We start from the raw sequence: 19,709 nt of genomic DNA, 5'->3' as shown, positions 1-19,709 counted from the left end.
AACTCAGCTTTTGCCGAGTGGCCTGCAAGAGTTCCTTTAAGTTAGGCTACTCAATGCTTGGCACCAATGGGAGGTGCATGTGCATGGTGCACATTCTAAAAATTGCATTCTGGTTCTATGATGTTATTGGACCTCAACTTGCACATTGGAATGAGGCTTCCACCTAAACCAACAGACAGCTGGGTTGCCCAGACAGAGGCACCCAGGAAAAGGGTGGTGACTGGGAATCGAGCAGTACGTACAGTACAGTGGTTTTCGGCCTGCTACCATCCTGTTCCCTCCCAGCAGGGTGACTTAAAATCTAAGTATTATGCAGATAAATGGGAATTCATTTGGTTTTTTAATTACCCTGCACATCACCTGTGTTTCTTCTATGTTGCTCCAGAAAGGGAGGAAAAAAGCGGGCATAAAGGTTGTACAAAATTTATTAACGATACAAAGTCTGTCCAACAGAAAGTTCTAGGAATAACTTAAGATGCTTCATTTCACAATCTTCGAATTGGAGCATTTATGGGAAAATTTCATACCTAAAAAGGTCATTTGTCCTGGTAAATAGCCGTGAATGCAAAGTGTTACTCTCATTTGCGCCTATATCCAGTTTTCCATTTAAAAGTCAAGCTGGTTCAGTCACATATGTGGGCTAGAATCAAATGTTGTTTGTTGTCTCATTGCCAAGAATAGTGTGATGTAAAGAGCTACTGAAGAGCAAGTAACTCTTTCCTGTCTGCAAGCGTATACTGAGTTCATACCTAAGATTATGAAACTTTCTACAGACAATCCTATTAATATGGGAAAATTGACTCCAAACAAGCATACAATTCCTGCTAGTTGTTCAGTGATTATATATACTTCAATGCAAGGAGTATAGTGAAAAAGGCAGGCGAGTCGAGGGCACAGATAGACATTTGGAAGTATGATATCATAGCTTTTACTGAAATGTGGCTTAAAGAAGGGCAGAATGGCAGCTCAATGTTTCTGGTCACAGGGTTTTCAGAAGGGATAGCGAGGGGATAAAAAAGGAGGGGAGATCGCAATGTTGGTTAAAGTAACAATCACAGCTGTAAGGAGGGATGATATGCTAGAAGGAGCATCAAATCCAGCCATATAGATTGAACTGAGGAATGAAAAAAGGGGCAACCACACTGCTGGGAATAACTATAGACCCACAAACTGTCAGAGGGAGATAGCAGAGCAACTATGTCGGCAAATTGCTGAGAAGCGCAGAAACAGGACAGTACTATTGACGGGCATAAATTAAGTGTAAAAGATATGGAGAGTTCAGAATTCTTAAAATGCACTCGAGAACATTTTTAGCTGGTACGTGGCAAGCCCAACAAGGGGCAGTTTTAGACTTAGTTTTAAGGAACAAAGCTGGGCAGGTGGAGTGGGTATCAGTGGAAGAGGATTTTATTGATAGTAATCATAATTCAGTTAGATTGAGAGTAGTTTTGGAAAAGGATAAAGATAGACCAAGAGTAAACATTTCAAATTGGGGAAAGGCCAATTTTACTAAGTTGAGTTGTGATTGGCAAAAGTGGACTGGAAGCAGCTACTTGAACGTAAATCAGTGTCAGAGCAGTGGAGATACAGACGGTTCACAACAAATATCTTCCCTCAAAGAAATAGGGTGACACTCCAAAATCTAGACCCCCACCTCCAACAACACCCCCCCCCCACCCCCCCAACCATCTCTAGCTACAGGCGTGATGCCAGAGGACTGCTAACATTGTACCATTGTTTAAAAAGGGAGGAAGGGATAACCCGAGTAATTACAGGCCAGTCAGCCTAACTTCAGTGGTGAGCCAATTATTAGAATAACTCCTGACAGACAGTATAAAGGGTTGTCTGCTGTTCTCTGCTGATCATCCAACTTTCCCTCCTGGACGTCCAATCTCTCTACACCTCCATCCCCCACCAGGACGGTTTGAGGGCTCTCTGCTTCTTCCTTGAGCAGAGACCCAACCAGTCCCCATCCACCACCACCCTCCTCCACCTGGCTGAACTTGTTCTCACATTGAACAACTTCTCCTTCAACTTCACTCACTTCCTTCAAGTAAAAGGTGTTGCGATGGATACCCGCATGAATCCTAGTTATGCCTGTCTTTTTGTGGATATGTTGAACATTCCTTGTTCCAGTCCTACTCAGGCCCCCACCCTCACCTCTTTTTCCGGTACAATGATGACTCTAGTGGTGTCGCTTCCTGCTCTCGCCCCGAACTGGAAAACTTTATCAACTTTGCTTCTAATTTCCACCCTTCTCTCACCTTTATATGGTCTATTTCCAACACATCCCTTCCCTTCCTTGACTTCTCTATCTCCATCTCTGGGGATAGGCTGTCTACTAGTGTTCATTATAAGCCCACCGACTCCCATGCCTACCTTGACCCTCCTCACACCCTGTCTCCTGTAAGGACTCCATCCCATTCTCTCAGTTTTTCCATCTCCGACGCATCTGCTCTGATGATGCAACCTTCCACAACAGCGCTTCTGACATGTCTTCCTTTTTCCTCAACCGAGGATTCCCCCCCAGTGGTTGACAGGGCCCTCAATTGTGTTCAGCCCATTTCCCGCACTTCTGCCCTCACCCCTTCCCCTCCCTCCCAGAACCGCTACAGGGTTCCCCTTGTCCTCACTTTCCACCCCACCAGCCTCCACATCCAATGCATGATCCTCTGCCATTTCTGCCACCTCCAGCGTGATGCCACCACCAAACACATCTTCCTTTCCCCTCCCCTGTCAGCATTCCGAAGGGATCGTTCATTCCGTGACACCCTGGTCCACTCCTCCATCACCTCTGACACCTCGTCCCCTTCCCAAGGCACCTTCCCATGCAATCGCAGGAGGTGTAAAACCTGTCCTTTCAACTCTTCTCTCCTCACCATCCAAGGCCCCAAACACTCCTTCCAGGTGAAGCAGCGATTTACTTGTACATCCTTCCATTTAGTATAGTGTATTCATTGCTCACAATGTGTTCGCTTCTATATTGGGGAGACCAAACGCAGATTGGGTGACCACTTTGCAGAACACCTCCACTCAGTCTAATAGCATGACCCCGAGCTTCCGGTCGCTTGCCATTTCAACACCCCCCGTGATCTCATGCCAACATTTGTGTCTTTGGCCTGCTCCAGTGTTCCAGTGAATATCAATGCAAGCTTGAAAAGCAACACCTGATCGTTCAATTAGGCACTCTACGATCTTGCGGACTGAACATCGAGTTCAATAACTTCAGAGCATGACTTATTTTATTTTATTTTCTAACTATGTGCCTGTTCTTCATGTAGACAGAGCTACTCATTATTCTGCGATGAACAATCTCTCTGGCCTAATGCTTTGTCTTTCACCACAAGCATTAACACGCTCTTTGCCTTTGTCCCAGGACAGCTTTGTTATTTAATCTCTCCTGCCCTCTGCCCTGTCACACGACTTCCCTTTGTTATCTTCCCCACTAACCCCACCCCCCCCCACCCACTTCATTTGCTTAAAACCTAATTCTTTTCTAACCTTTACTAGTTCTGATTAAAGGACACAGACCTGAAAGGTTAACTCTGCTTCTCTCTCCACAGATGCTGCCTGACCTGAATATTTCCAGCACTTTCTGTTTTTATTTCAGATTTCCAGCATCTGCAGTATTTTGCTTTTATTTCCCTCCTGGTCCCCACGTTAGCCGATGTTGTGAATGGTTCTCGCTCTTCAGTTGCTGTCCCTCTCTCCTTCAATTTGCCGGCATCACTCCTCTACTCAAAAACCCGACCATTGACGCCTCCACCCTTGTAAACTACCGATTCATCTCCAATCTCCCTTTCCTCTCCAAAGTCCTTGAACATGTCATCGCCTCCCAAACCTGTTCCCATCTTTCCTGGAACTCCATGTTTGAATCTCTCCAAGCAGGTTTTCACCCCGCCGCAGTACCAAAACAGCTCTCAAAGTCACAAATGACATCCGATGTGACTGTGACAAAGGTAATCTTTCCCTCCTCGTCCTTCTCGAACTGTCTGCAGCCTTTGACATAGTTGACCACACCATCCTCCTCCAAAGCCTCTCCACTGTCATCCAACTGGGTGGAACTGCTCTCACCTGGTTCCATTGTTATCTATCTAATTGTAGCAAGAGTATCACTTGCAATGGCTTCTCTTGCTGCTCCCACACTGTTACCTCTGGTGTCCCTCAAGGATTTATCCTGGTTCCTCCTATTTCTCAGCTACATGTTGCCCCTAGCAACATCATCTGAAAGCATGGCATTAGTTTTCACATGTACACTGACAACACTCAGCTCTACCTCACTACCACTTCTCTCAACTCCTCCATTGTTGCTAAATTATCAGACTGCTTATCTGACTTCCAATACTGGATGAGCAGAAATTGCCTCCAATTAAATATGGGGAAGACTGAAGTCATTGTTTTTAGTCCCTGTTCCAAATTCTATTCCCTAGCGACCGGCTCCATCCCTCTCCCTGGCAACAGTCTGAGATCAAGCCGATCTGTTTGCAACCTTAGTGTCACATTTGACCTTGAGAAGAGCTTCCAACTTAATATTCGTGCCATCGCTAAGACCGCTTATTTCCACATCTGTAACATCGCTTGACTTCATCCCTGTCTCAGCTCATCGGTGTTTGCGGTGAGGGCCAACGACAATAGCTCTGTCCAAGTCTTATGTGGAGAAAATTACACCTCATCCAAGAATTGATGTTGGAAAAAAGGTCTAACAAAACAGAGGCTGTGGAAGGATCAGAGAGGTGGTAGAGAGGTAGAGCTGGGAATAATCAGCATACATGTGAAAGCTGACCCCATATCTGCAAATGATGTCACCAAGGGTCAAAATGTAGATGAGGAAAAGAAGGGGGGGGTAAGGATAGGTCCTTGAGGGACTCTGGAGAACTGAGTAGTGGTGGGGTGGGGGGTGGGGAAGGAGGAGAAGCCACTGCTAGCGATGCTTTGGATAGGATTGAATACGTAAGAATGGAAAGAAGCGAGGACAACACCAAGAAGCTGCACAGTGGAGGACATTGGAAGAAGATGGGGTGGTTGACCATATCAAAGGCTGCAGAGAGGTCAAGGAGGATATGGAAAAATAATGCACCCATGTCACAGTCACAGAGAATACTTTTTGTGACTTTGGTTAGGGTCACTTTGGTAACGTGGTGGAGTGAAAATCTAATTGGGGAGATTCAAGCAGGGAGTTGTGGGAAGGATGTGAATGGATGTAAAGGGCAACAACAATCAAGGACTTGTGACAGGTCGGCAAGATTAAATAGAAAGTGGCAGTTTTCAAGGAATGAGGAGTCAAGGTGGTTTTTCGAGGAGGTGAATAATGATGTGTTTATTTTGAAATGGAAAAAGACAGAAGCTGATAAGAGTGGCTGTTAGCTAGGGTGTGGGCCAGGAAGGGAAGCCAAATGCTAGTTAGTTGAGAATTTGAATGTTCAGTTGTAAGTGACTTGAAGAAGAGATTTTTCTCGGGAATCATGCAGAAGGAGATGAGGTTGGAAGAAGTTGGTGGTTGCTGAGGAATATTAGGAAGTGGTCAGATTATGGCCTTATCAGCGATTGAGACCTTGGGAACGGTGAAGTCTGAAGAAATGTACTCAGTACTCCATTTTATATATTATTTTATACGACCACATAAGGAGATATTAGGACAAGTGACCAAAAGCTTGGTGAAAGAGGTAGGATTTGAGGAGGAGAGAGAGGCAAAGAGGTTTAAGTGTAAAATTCCAGAGCTTAGGGCCTTCTCTGCTCAATGTATCGCCACCAATGGTGGAGGGAAGAAAATTGGGGGTGCGCAAAGACCAGTAAATTGGAGGAGTGCAGAGATCCTGGAGGAGGTTACAGAGATAGGATGAGGCAAAGGCACAGAGGGATTCGAAAACAAGGATGAGAATTTTTAAATTGAGGTGTTGCCAGGCATGGAGTCAATATAGTCAGTGAACCTTGATGAATGTATTCAAGAGAGTGTACAAGAAAGGTACTTTGAGGAAATATTTTTGTTTTCCACCACTTTTGGTCCTAACCACGACCTTTGTGTAATGTTGGTTGGATAAAAGACACATGCAATAAAGGGAATTATACACTGTAAAGCTTTTACCATACATACAATGACTTTATAGACATACAGAACATTAAGATAATACACCCAATCAGTGGAACTGGAACAAGGATGTTCAACTGGTTGCCCCCTGTTTTGCACTTTCAGTTACTTCAAACACCATTGTAAATGACAATTAAAAGTATTCTGTCTTATTTAGTAGGAAATCTAAAATGCTGTTGCTTGGGAACAGTCGAGAAGGAATCAGACATGGAAAGAGTTGCATACAGACCTGGAGGAGGCATCTGGCAGAGTTTGGAGAGGGGGAGGCAAGTAACTATGACAGCACAAATCCTCAATTTAAGGTTTGGATTTAGAGTATTTGAACCTAGACTTACACATGCCTTTATTTTTACATCTGTTTTTCAAATATGAAATTGATATTGATCTAACTACAATTGAATAAAGCTAATAGAATTCTGAACTACATAGCCAAAACAGCAAAATATTAAACAGAAGGAATCGTGACTAAACTGTATTGTGCTATTAAAACAACCTCTTCAATACAGTATACAATTCTGGTTACAAAGAGAAAAGAAAAAAATGGATTTATAAAGTCCCTTTCAGGATGTCCCAAAGCATTTACTTTTGAAGTGTAGTCACTGTTGTAATGTAGAAAAATGTGGCAGCCAACTTGTGTACAGCAAGATTCCCAAAACACTAATAAGATAAATGGCCAGATACTATGTTTTAATTATGTTGATTGAAGGATAAATACTGACCAGGACACTGGGGAGAATTCCCCTCATCATCTTAGAATAGTGCCATCAGATTGTTTACAATCACCTGAGGGGGCAGATGGGGTTCAGTTTAATATATTGTCTGAAAGATGGCACCTCTGACAGTGCAGCACTGAGGTATTATGTCAGCCTAGATTATGTGTTTGAGTCTCTGGAACAGGACTTGAAATGACAACCTATTGACTTTTTTTTAACCTATCTCTGTAATCTCCTTCATACCCTACAAGCCCCCATTGATCTCTGCACTCCCCCAATTTTAATCACTTCATCATTGGCAGCTATGCCTTCAGCTGTCAAGGCCTTAAGTTCTGGAATTCCTTCCCTAATCCTCTCCATCTCTCCTCCTCCTTTAAGAGACTCCTTAAAACCTACCTTTTTGGCCAAGCTCCTGTAAAAGCACCCTGGGATGCTTTATTACAGTAAAGGCATTATGTAAATGCAAGTTGTTGTTGTTGGTGATGAGAATGTTATCATTGAGTCAAAGCTGACACAAAGCACTGGAGCAAATACAGAGAAGAACCATGAGAATGATTGGTGTCAAAGGTCTGAGTTATGAGGATAGACTGAAGAAACCTGGGCTTTTCATGTTGGAAGGGAGGCATCCAAGAGGTGATTTTATACTGACATAAAAGTAGATAAGGGAATAGAAAATGTAAATCTGGAATATTGTTACAAATTAAATTGCAATAATATGACAAATGTACAGAGTTTCAAACTACTAAAAGGTAAATTTAAGAGTGATATCAGGAAATTCTTCACAGAGAGTGAAACAGACTTCAAGATGGAACATTCCGAAATGTTTAAAAAACAATTGGTTACTGAAATGGCAGAGGTGGGAGGGTGGCTTTAAAATCTTTCTGGATACCTGAATTAAGACATGCCACATAACCTTCCTCATCTATAGATACCTGGTGATCATGTAAATACGAATCATGATGTGAGAAAGTCCAGTACATGATTCTACCTAAACAATAAGCATTTATCGAAATGGAAATCATTCTTATGGAAGATTCCAAACATTTTATGCCAAACAAAAATTAAGCAAACAAATAGAATCAAACTAAAAACAGATACCATGCAAAATCTACAGGACTGGTAAAGCAGACTCTTCTGTTGAAGATATTGTCATGCTAGGCCCCCACCTGCCAAGAATGAGGCACATTAATTTTGTCATGAACATCGATTTTAAACTGTTACTGGAGTGAAGAAAGGACTTGTTAAACAGATCAGCTGTGGCTGGAAAAGACATTTGCATACTAACAGACGATGATTGGAAGGACAAAAGGACCATTCCCTGACACATTCAACCCACAATGGACCTTGATCACCTCGTAATGTGTGTAAGAGGAGCATTCCAGAGACTGCTAAGGTGATATAATCCAAGACGTGGTCAGACCAGTTAGTCACATGACTAACCTGCTTGGCAACCTGGGTTTTTCTGAATTGTACAAACAGTTTGAACAGAGAGTGTCTGTTTGCTCCTGGACTGAGAAGATCTCTCCTGTCTGCTCCAAACTCTTTCTCACAAGCCTCTGAATCCACTGAAGACACATGAACCCCAAGAGAGAAACGTCTCCTACAGCGAACAAGGTTTAAGAAGAATACGAGGCCCCAACGAAAAGCAAGATCTACCTACAATCAAGGACTCTTACAGTGAGTTCAAAGAACCATAACAAAAACTCTTCAGATATTGCCTCAAACTTTTCCACTTCATTTTTCTTCTGCTCTTTTCTTTCTCTATTTGCATGTGTGAATCGCTTATGCATGCTAGCGTGGGCGTGTCATGTATTAACCGAAGGCGTTAACCGAATTAGAGTTTAAATTTAATAAATTTCAACTTTTCTTCTTTAAACCTAAGAAAACCTGTTTGTGCTGGTTTCTTTGCCTTATAATTGAAAAGCGGTGAACAAGGATTCACCAAGGGGGAGCTAAAAACAATGTGTTTAAAAATAAAACCGTTACAGTAAATGCTGGTGAAGGTCAAACGGGAACCCTAGACCTCTTTCTCACCTGGTCATAACAATATCTTAATTCGTGATTTCCTCCAATTAAATATTGGGAAGACTGAAGCCAATGTGTTTTGTCCCTTCTACAAACTCCATTCCCTAGCTACTGACTCCATCCCTCTCCCTGGTAACAGTCTGAGATTAAACCAGTCTGTTTGCAACCTTGGTATAGCATTGTGCCAAGATGAGCTTCCGATATCATATTCCTGCCATCACTAAGGTCGCCTATTTCCACCTCCGTAACATCGTCCGACTTTCCCCCCATCTCAGCTCAAATGCTGCTGAAACCCTCATTCCTGCCTTCATTGCCTCTAGACTTGACTGTTCCAATGAATGTCTGGCTGGTTTCCCACATTCTACCCTCTGTAAACTTGAGGTCATCCAAAACTCTGCTACCCATGTCTTAACACACACCAAGTCCCATTAACTCACACCAAGTTCTTAGGGCGAAAGGGATCAAGGGATACAGGGAGAAAGCGGGAACAGGGTACTGAGTTTGGATGATCAGCCATGATCGTATTGAATGGCAGTGCAGGCTTGAAGGGCCGAATGAGCTACTCCTGCTCCTATTTTTCTATGTTTCTCTGTTTCATCTATCACACCTGTGCTTGTTGACCGACACTGGCTCCTGGTCAAGCAAAGTCTTGATTTTAAAATTCTCATCCTTGTTTTCAAATCTCTGTGGCCTCACCCCTCCCTATCTCTGTAATCTCCTCCAGCCCCACAACCCGCCCAAGATATCTGTACTCCTCGAATTCTGGCCTCTTGTGCATCTCCAATTTTAATCGCTCTACCATTTCTGGCCACGCCTGCAGTTACCTAGGCCCTAAGCGCTGGAATTCCCTCTCTGCTTCCCCACCTCACTTTCCTCCTTTGAGACACCCCTTAAAACTTACCTTTGACCAATTTTTTGGTCATCTGACTTAATATCTCCTTATGTGGCTCGGTGTCATATTTTGTTTTATAATGCTCCTGGTGAAGTGCCTTGGGATTATTTTTACATTAAAAAGGTGCTATATAAATATAAGTTGTTGCTGTGATTCTGGCATCAGAATGGTGTACTATGAAAATGACATTTTTTGATTTAAACATTTTTTAAGTTTTCACTATGAAGTTTGCTTCCGCAAAACAGACAAGACTATAAGTGATTGGTTCTGGCTTTATTATAAATGGAAATACAACAAAAATACATCACAGCAACAGTCTCTTACTGTTAAATGACTCTAAAGATTATTTAATTCATGGTCTTAATTTCCTGAGTCTCAGCTGTTGGTGGCCACCCTTGCCCTCTGGTTGCACCAGTCAGAAATTTGGGCTTGCACTGTTGCATGATGTTGCAATCATTAAGATAAGGGTTCCATTTTGTATTTCCAGCAGATGAAGATCCATACTGGCAATGCAGATTCATAAAGTTATTCCTAGAGTGTTACCAAGTCTGGTTGTCTTCTTGACCACAGATCACATCACACAATTCTGAGACCAGTGAATCTTTAAAGAATTGCATCAATGCAGAGACAAGCAGAAAGAACTTCTGGCAGTAAGTTGTGAGATAATGTAAATTTGATATGATTTCAGTGAGGTATACCCATGTCTATAGAAAGAATCCATCCAAAACATTAGAAAGCAAACAAAGCAATCATCATGACAGTACATAGCACTGTCCAAGCTCAGACGCATATCTGATTACATTCACGTGGTTTCAATAAATGAAAGCATCGACAGTCCACTGAAAACAGCCAGCAGATCAGATCAAAGAAAGCAACTAAACTCTACTCTTCAGATTATCTGTTACACAAGTTGCATACTTAAGATTATTCAAAGCATCAATCACCAAATTTCTGAACAAGACGTGTGATCAGAAGCTTTTTCTTAAGCCAAGGCTGCAATGTTTTACTGCCACTTTACAGATCCCATTTTGATAAATGTTCACTGTATTTAAATAATTTAGTATAATAGCTTTGAATTAGTACATCCATCACAAAATGCATAAAGTTCCTTTATGTTCAAGACGATTATAAACAACTTAAGTTTATTGTTAATTACTACCATTTTATGTCATTCTTTTAGCCACTTGATTCAACTGAAATGATTGCATTTTATTTTCAACGACATGAGACACACACCGTCGCCATTTTAAGAGTCCCATAAGTCCACCATTTGAGGAATTTATAACCTGCATTCACCCAGGTTCAAAAAAATGTTACACTGAAATCAACAGGACATGATGCATGTACACAGTTGTGAGATATTAACTCTGGAATAGTCCAACCAAACGTCTTGTAACTTTTATTCAGAAGTGGGAGATGTTTAACATGTTAAGGTAAGAAGACTTAGATATAGGATAATGCTGAAATCACAAATAATTTGACAACTATTCTATCATCTGTTTATTTTCTTTGTTTCTGTACTATACTTTAATTACAATTACAGTGGCTCCATCTGAAGACAGGTAAAAGACAGGTAAAGTCTCTTTTAAAGATTTTGGCCAGGAATTTTAACAATGCAAACAGAATGATTTAATTTTCAGAAGTAGAATTCAGTATAGGGAGCTGGTGGCTTCACAAAACGTAATCAACTTGTGTCATTGGCACAACTCCTGTATCTTTTTGTTGCTTAGAAATGGTATTACCCATCAAGATACTCCATTTTCCTATTCTAGAAAATATTCCTGTGAACTACACATTTACATCTCGGAACAGGAACATTTCTGACCTCCAACATTAGATACTGTGTACTTGCATTCATGATGCTGCAAGTTACTCATCATCACCTGTTCTCCTTACAGTCTGCTCTGAGATACACTAGCAGGCATTTTCAGCAATGAAAACATTGAGAATCAAAGGAGAAATACCTTTCATACAACATAGCAGGTGGGTAGGGTGAATTTATTCCTTCAGCACATACCAGCTCAGAACCAACACACGAGTTCATTTTGTTCACTCTGACCTATCATTCCACCCATGTACAAGTTTTGGTTCATGGAAGCCTCATTATGGGGCTCGAGGAACTAAAACCGATTTCACACAAACCCACAAGGCTCAAAACTTCGAGTAAGTCTGCGTTTCCTTCCTGGATCGAACACACTAACTATAATATAATCCTGGGATAGGAATTCCCCTGTATTGTCTGATCCACACAAAACCCTAGCACTGGAGCCACCATTAACTAGGATTTATGGACTGCTGGACATTCAAATACATTTTTAAACATCAAAACTAAAACAAATAACTTATTCTGTTTACTCAGACGACTTTAGTTAATGCTTTTCATAACTACAACGCGTTGGGTACGTACTGCAATACTAGAAAGTGCATTAAGGACAGCTAAATACCCTGCGTTCTCGCATACACACGTATATTATACATGCACAGTCATTGACAAATGTTGAAAACACCTTACCTACAAATGCCAAGAGGATTACCAGTACACAGATGAAAGCGCAGACACATGGAATAAGTATTAACAACAGGAGGCGGAGGTGCTTGACTGATCCCAGCTTCTGAGGACAAGAATCCCCCATGTTGCCTTCATCTGTCCCCAACACCTGCTTCAGTTAGAAAGAAGAAATGCATCAGTAAATTCAGCAACCCGGAAAGCTACAATGGGATGTAGTTCATAAGCACCAAGCTCAGGAAAACTGTAAGGTACTTCAGATATTTCGAGTTATTTGGACAAATTTTCAGTGATCCAAAATTATCGAACGATTTTCCAGTCAATATTAGTGTTAAGTAAACAACATTGAAACAGATTAGGTTTTAATAATTTGAACTAACAACTGACTGATTAATTAAAATTAAGTATGCGGACCTGGGAAAACGCGCCGATATCCTGTGTACTGTGTAACATAAAATCTAATTGAGATTAATGGTTGAAAGTCAGAATGTGGAAATTTTCACGGCGTCAATGATTACTAGATGTAATGGCCAGTTTCTAATCCTTTATTGCACTATTCCAATGGTATCGCACTATGCCCTAATGTTCCTCTACCTTCCGCTGTCCCTCTTCGTGGTTGCCGGTACCGCAGCCCATCCACTCCAGGAAGTTCTCTCGACGCGATTCTCTCGACAGATAAAGCGATCACATTGAAGCTAAGAACGCTCCTCAAGCAAAGTAGACATTGAACTGCTAATGACCTACGCGAACGGACGATCTGATTAAGCAATACAGGGGCATGGTTTGTGTTTCAATCCCAGTGAAAATAATCTGCTTCTCCTCAATTCCCATGTAGGACTCTCACTCACAGCCAGCCGCCAGCGTACCATCAAGTTGGAGCTCCCGCAGGGTCCTAATGCCACAGGCAAACTAACCAACTCTTGAAGAAAACTATCCAAGTCCTATTGTAAGCAGGATGGGACACAGTTTTAGAAATTAAACCTGGTTTCGCCATTAAAAAGAAAGCCACGCGCTCGTTTAGTTCACTTTCTATCCAAAATTTGCACACCAAATTGTGTGATCCCGATTGCATTTACATTTTTTAACATTTACCCACAGAGATTACAAATGCAATGCTGTTAAATATTTATATCTTTACGGTGCACACTTAAGGTACAATCAGAAAAATATTCACCATTGTCACATTATCTTTTCATCAGGAACAATATGGAATCGGTCACTCATGCTTTGCGGAAACCTGTCATTAACTCTCCACCACCTGCAAGTTTCCCTCCAAGCCACACACCATCCTGACTTGAAACTATATTGAAGCTGTTGCTGGGTCAAAATCCTGGAAATCCCTCCCAAACAGCGGTGCGGGTGCTCAAGGGCAAATGCTGGCCTTACCAGCGATGCTCACCTCCCAGGGAGGCATAAGAAAAGTCCCGTTTCTGGCTACCTATTTTAAATCAGTACGTTTTGCCTTCAGACTTTAAATTGCCAGGAATTTGACAAAGCGCAAGTTGCGTTATTTTTAGCCGGAGTCTATTTGAGTAACGGGGGATGGATCATGGGGCAGATCTTTTACAGTCATGCCTTGGTTTCTCCTGTCCAAGTGGGACACCTCATCGCCGGGGAGCAGCTTTCAGCGGGAGCTGGCGCAGCAGTCTGCCAGCCCACAACACACAACTCCGGCAGGATGGAAAATTTAGCACCACTAGACCAATAGTGTTTAATTTACAGATTACACGCCGGGACAGGAAAAAAACCCAGCGAGTTTGATTAAAAAGAGTCTTGAGAGAGTTTATTTCAAACTTTGATTGAAGAAACAATTCTGATTAAAACAATTTCCTTCCGACAAAAAGTGCACAGGATCGGAATGTTGCTGTTGAATGCGACACAGTGGACAGAGAGAAGCATCAGAGAAATTGTTAACTTATGTAACACTTAATATAGAGACAGGACTACATTTACATTTTAAATCGGGCAAAGTTTACACAACAATAAAGACAACCTGGGCAAAATGGGATTTCCGAGAAACAAAACCATCACATCAGGTCTGGTCTTAAATCTCAAACTTATACTAGGAGTTGCCGGCTTCAGACACTGCATCCAGCCTTACATAACACAAAATAATGTAAGTGAGGGTCTTTCTGCTTTGTTACTATAAATGCAAGTTATTGCTGTTCATTATTTCATTCCATTGTCTGATGCAAATTCAGGCACACAAACATAGGAAATAAATAAAGCCGAGTTATTCGCCATATTTTAAATAACATTTCGGTTTACTTACATTCCTTCCAACGAGCATAGCGCACAAAAGCAGTTGATGTTGGTCTGAAAGAAGAGTAATGCAAACCTGCAGCACCACCTGCAACAGGACTGAACAATTCCAAACTAGAGGAACACACTCATTTACACCGAATTGCGTTATCTTCCGTAACGATCTAACTTTTACTTTCTCCACCTAACGATTTTCTGGATCAGATGTATTTACACCTAAAAGTTACATTTTAGAGTCTAAATTTGGATCTGAATCTAACAGTTTAGTTTCAGCAAATCATTTATCTGACACTATGCACAATTTGTATTTGATTTTCGATTGCAGTTCCTTTACAATCTCAGAATTTAATAAATGTTGCGCCTCCCGAGTAAGAAAAGCGAAGGCTGCTGGCACAATTCACCTTATTTTAACAAACCATTAAAACGCAATTGAAGAAAGTTAAGCCGCTTCGTTCTCTGCCAACTCAACAAGCCTACTAATTTCCAGTGGCTGTTGAATTGCGATGGAACAACTAGTATTTTGGGGAAATAAAACAGATACACAAAAACCTTCTAGGGCAAAGCAGCCTGAAACTGTTCGTGGTATTTGCTGTGCCCCTCGGTTTGCCCCTTACCCTAGTAGTGCTGACTTGCCGGTACTGCTCCCCAGGCTTGAGAGCAGCGCATTGTTGCGCTGACAGCATTGTAAGATTGGCTGTATCCTGCGATCACCGTTTCCCTCTCCTCATTAGACTGCTTGAGAAGTCTCACTTGTACTCGATTTCAATAGGCTCACGCTGAGCTCACAATACTCGGCATTTCGGGACGTAAAAAATAAACCCCTCCCGCAACCTTGCACTAACAGCGCCTTAAAGCAACACTGCACTGGAAAAGCCGGAACAATAGTCAATGCAATCCAGGTGCACTTCAGAGTTAACACGTCTGTGAATCGAAGTTGAAATGCCATTCACAATTAAATTTAGCTTAATTTTTCAATGGTTTACTCTGACAAATAACAAAAGACAAAGTAACACGAGAAATATATCTGGAATCCGATGTTCAATGATAAATTGCAAATGTATCTGAGACTGGTTGCTTGGTTTGAGAACGATATAATACACGACTTCATGCGCTTTGTACACACACGTTTTCCTTGGCAGTGAAGAATAAAAAAGTGTTGACTGAGACTAATTCTGAAAGGTTGCAGTAATTTAGATTATTTGTGTCAGCTTGCAATCAGTACTAGCACTCTTCCCTCAGTCAGAATCTTGTGGGTTCAAGTCCCATTCCAAAGACTTGAGGAAATAATCGAGGCTGACACTGCAATGCAGTAATGCGGCAGAACTGCACTGTCAAAAAGGTTGTTTCTCAGATGAGAAAGAATCATGGAACGTTTACTGCATAGAAAGAGGCCACTTGGTCCATCATGTCTATGCCGGCCGACAAACGATCCACCCAATCGAATCCCACCTTCCAGCATTTGGTCCATAGCTCTATAGATTATGGCACTTGAGGTTAAAGCCTGGCTGGGGTATAAAATTAAAACCCAACCCAGGCCCGGCCCGACCCCAAGTCCTTTAATTTTTTTAAATGCCCGACCCGACCCCGACCCTTTTCCAGTGCAGTGTTGCTTTAAGACTGGGCGGCACAGTAGCACAGTGGCTAGCACTGCAGCCTCACAGCTCCAGCGACTCGGGTTCAATTCTGGGTACTGCCTGTGTGGAATTTGCAAGTTCTCCCTGTGACCGCGTGGGTTTTCGCCGGGTGCTCCGGTTTCCTCCCACAGCCAAAGACTTGCAGGTTGATAGGTAAATTGGCCATTATAAATTGCCCCTAGTGTAGGTAGTTGCTAGGGGAAGGTGGGGATATGGTAGGAATATGGGATTAGCATAAATGGGTGGTTGATGGTCGGCACAGACGCGGTGGGTCGAAGGGCCTGTTTCAGTGCTGTATTGTTAAATAAAAACTAAACATGTGTTTGGTTTTGGTTGGGTAGCCAGGCTTTAGACCAGTGATCGAGTACAGGTGTCAGTTGTTGATGTACCCGTAGCCCTTTTTTGTGTTTATTTTATTTTATTTCAACTTAGTTTGTTCAGTTTGCTTACCCACTGTTTTTTTTTTCATGTTTGTACTTGTGGCTGTTCAATTTTCAATCCATTATCACCCTGCCTATACTAATGCTTTGTCTTTCAACACACCATTAACATATTGTTTGCCTTTGCTCCACGACCTTCTGGTCAGCTGTTCTGTGACCTTGTCCTATCTACACCTTCTCCTTTGTTATCTCTTGCCCCACCCCCACTTTACTTGCTTAAAACCTTTCACATTTCTAATATCTGCCAGTTCTGAAGAAGGGTCACGGACCTGAAATGTTAACTCTGCTTCTCTCTCCACAGATGCTGCCAGATCTGCTGAGTATTTCCAGCATTTCTTGTTTTTATTTGGGAAGTTTAATCTCCCTATTTCCAGATAATTTTAAATCCTTGAGCTAAGTATAGATTAAAGCAAGAGCTCAGTTGATGTTTCTGTACTTAGTGCAGTTACTGGTATCTTCCGCAGGCTTGTCAGTTTCTCCCGGACTTGATAGATTTCAGAGTGTAAGAGATTGGGTTAATTTCACTTGGGTGCTTTATGTCGGAACTTGTAGCTGTTTGTTTCCCCTCCTTCCACCACCCCCGCCCCCCCTCCACTCACCTCTGATTTCTGTTTGTACTGATCTCTGTGCACGTCCAGCTCGACCCAACCTGGGCCCGAATTTTGGACCCGGAAGAGAGACCTGACCCGAACCCGACACATGTCGTCAGGTCCTGTTGGGTTCGGGTTGAGTAGCCATGCTGTAATTGAGGTGCATATCCAGACAGCTTTTAAATGAGTTGAGGGTTTCTGTCTGTACTACCCTTTCAGGCAGCGAGTTCCAAACCTCCATCACTCTCTGGGTGAAAAAAAACTTTTCCTCAACTCCCTTCTAATCATTCTACTAATCATTTTAAATCTATGCCTCCCTGGTCACTGACCTCCCTGCTAAGGTAAATAGGCCCTTCACATCCACTCTATCCAGGCCCCTCAAAATTCTGTACATTTCAATCAGATCTCCCCTCAGCCTTCTCTGTTCCAAGGAGAACAACCCCAGCCTATCCAATTTTTCCTCACAGCTGCAGTTTTCCAGTCCCGGCAACATCCTCATAAATCTCCTCTGTACCCTCTCTAGTGCAATTACATCCTTTCTGAAATGACCAGAACTGCACACAGCACTCAAACTGTGACCTAACCAATGATTTATATAGTTCCAGCATAATGTCCCTGCTCTTATATTCTATTACTCGGCTAATAAAGGGAAGGATTCCATATGCCTTCTTAACCACCTTATCGACCTGTCCTGCTACCTTTAGGGATCTGTGAACATTTATTCCAAGGTCCCTCAGTATTTTCCCATTAATCGTATATTCCTTTGCCTTGTTTGACCTCCCCACTTCTCCGGGTTGAATTCCATTTGCCACTTTTCTGCCCATCTGACCAGACCATCAATATCTTCTTGCAGCCTACAGCTATCCTCCTCGCTATCCACCACACGGCCAATCTTTGTGTCGTCTGCAAACTTCTTGATCATGCCCCCCACATTTAGGTCCAAATCATTAATATATACCACAAAGTAGGGGATCTTGTACTGAGCCCTGCAGAATGCCAGTAGAAACAACCCTCCAGTCGCAAAAACATCCTTCAACAATTACCCTTTGTTTCCTGCCACTGAGCAGATTCCTATATAAATGTCGTAAATCCGCTACGATCCATTTGGAATCCCGTTGTTCCAGAACTTGTATTGAGGGAAAAACAGGCAAAAAAATCCAGGGAATCTCCAGAAGTCAGCACTATAAGTTCCTCATGAATACAAGTGTACTGTGTAATGGGGCTAAGTGATATTGGCAAAAACAGAATGCTGCTGACCCATATACAATGTAACAGATAGCTTTCTTGCTAGAAAGAACAGGGAATTCCCTTAAACTTCCTGGGTCTTGGTTCTTGCTGGGATGAGCAGACATTTCATCTCCACCTCACAGGCCTTGCAATGTAGGATACATTGTTGCAAATTAGGTGGCCATCTTAAGCTGCCAGCAAAGTCATCTTTTATCTGTTCCTTTTTAAATTTATTTTAAAAATATAAATTCAGATCTCCAGACAGTGGATTAAAGAAAATTATCATTCAACAAAGCATGTTGGCATGACACCTCCCCACCACACAAGATGAAATGTGACAACAGGAGCATTTCATTATGAGGTCGCAAATTAAAAAGAAACTGTACAGACACACTTATCCTCAAAAACTCACTCATACGTCTCACACTGTCATAGCTAGCCTCTGGGTAAGTTTTCTTTTCCGAGATGATTCTGTGCCACGTTAGACTCTAGATAAAATGTCAGCTATCACATTGTTTTTCCTTGCAATGTGGATAATCTTTAGGGGGTAATGTTGCAGAAGCAGACTCCATTGAAAAAGCCTTGCATTCTGGATTTTGAATTTCTCCACAAAGGTCAAAGTATTGTGGTCGGTATAAGCTACGGTCTCTCTATACCCATTTTGGACATATACTTCAAAGTGTTTGAGAGCCAACAACAGTCCAAGGACTTCCTTCTCCACAGTAGAGTATCTCCTTCGATGCTTGTTTAATTTCTTGGAGAAATATCCGACTGGTCTCTCAATGCCTAACTCATCATCTTGGAGCAGGCTGACACCTACCCCAAGGTCACTAGCATCAACTACCACTTTAAATTGTTTGTTAACATTTGAAGATGCCAGCACTGGTTCATTGGTTAAGATGGCTTTCAGCCTCTCAAAAGATGTATGGCACCTCCCTAACCACACTATCTTCACTTTTTTCTATAACAAGTCTGTCAGTGGAGTGGCTATAGTGCTGAAGTTTGGGACGAACTTGCGGTTATGGGGACAGGAAAATCTATCTGTGCTTGTACCTTTGCTTCTCTGGGCAGCACTCTCCTTGACCTACAATATGCCCTAAGTAGGTTACTTGAGATTTAGCGAACTTGCTCTTTGCAAGATATACCACAAGGTCAGCCGACTATAACCTTCGGAAGAGGGCTTCTAACTGGTCTCGGTGGTCCCCCCAGGTGTCGCTGTACACTAACAGATCATCCAGATACACCACACAGTTGGGCAGGCCAGACACGACCTGGTTCATCAGCCTTTGGAAGGTGGCTGGGGCATTTCTTAATTCAAACGGCATCACCCAGCGC

At 42.3% G+C, this 19,709-nt stretch overlaps 1 protein-coding gene across 6 annotated transcripts in view; it reads right to left on the bottom strand.

Moving 5' to 3' along the window:
• Positions 1-15,198, bottom strand: part of corin (corin, serine peptidase) — a 261,008-nt gene extending 245,810 nt beyond the window's left edge. For 2 of the 6 annotated variants that reach the window (XM_068035959.1, XM_068036006.1), the window contains exons 1-2: positions 15,098-15,198; positions 12,228-12,375 (exon numbers count right to left, since the gene is read on the bottom strand). In XM_068035959.1, the coding sequence (XP_067892060.1) occupies positions 12,228-12,375; positions 15,098-15,166 (217 nt within the window). In that variant the 5' untranslated portion in view covers positions 15,167-15,198. Of the gene's footprint in view, positions 1-12,227; positions 12,376-12,635; positions 12,684-12,815; positions 13,071-15,097 lie in introns of those variants that run through there. The other 4 variants (XM_068035969.1, XM_068035978.1, XM_068035998.1 and 1 more) reach the window with 4 other exon arrangements.
• Positions 15,199-19,709: the final 4,511 nt, after the last annotated feature.

This window comes from Heterodontus francisci, chromosome 1 (genome assembly GCF_036365525.1).
Source record: "Heterodontus francisci isolate sHetFra1 chromosome 1, sHetFra1.hap1, whole genome shotgun sequence".
NCBI lineage: Eukaryota > Metazoa > Chordata > Chondrichthyes > Heterodontiformes > Heterodontidae > Heterodontus > Heterodontus francisci.
This window is presented reverse-complemented; position numbering and strand designations above follow the sequence as displayed.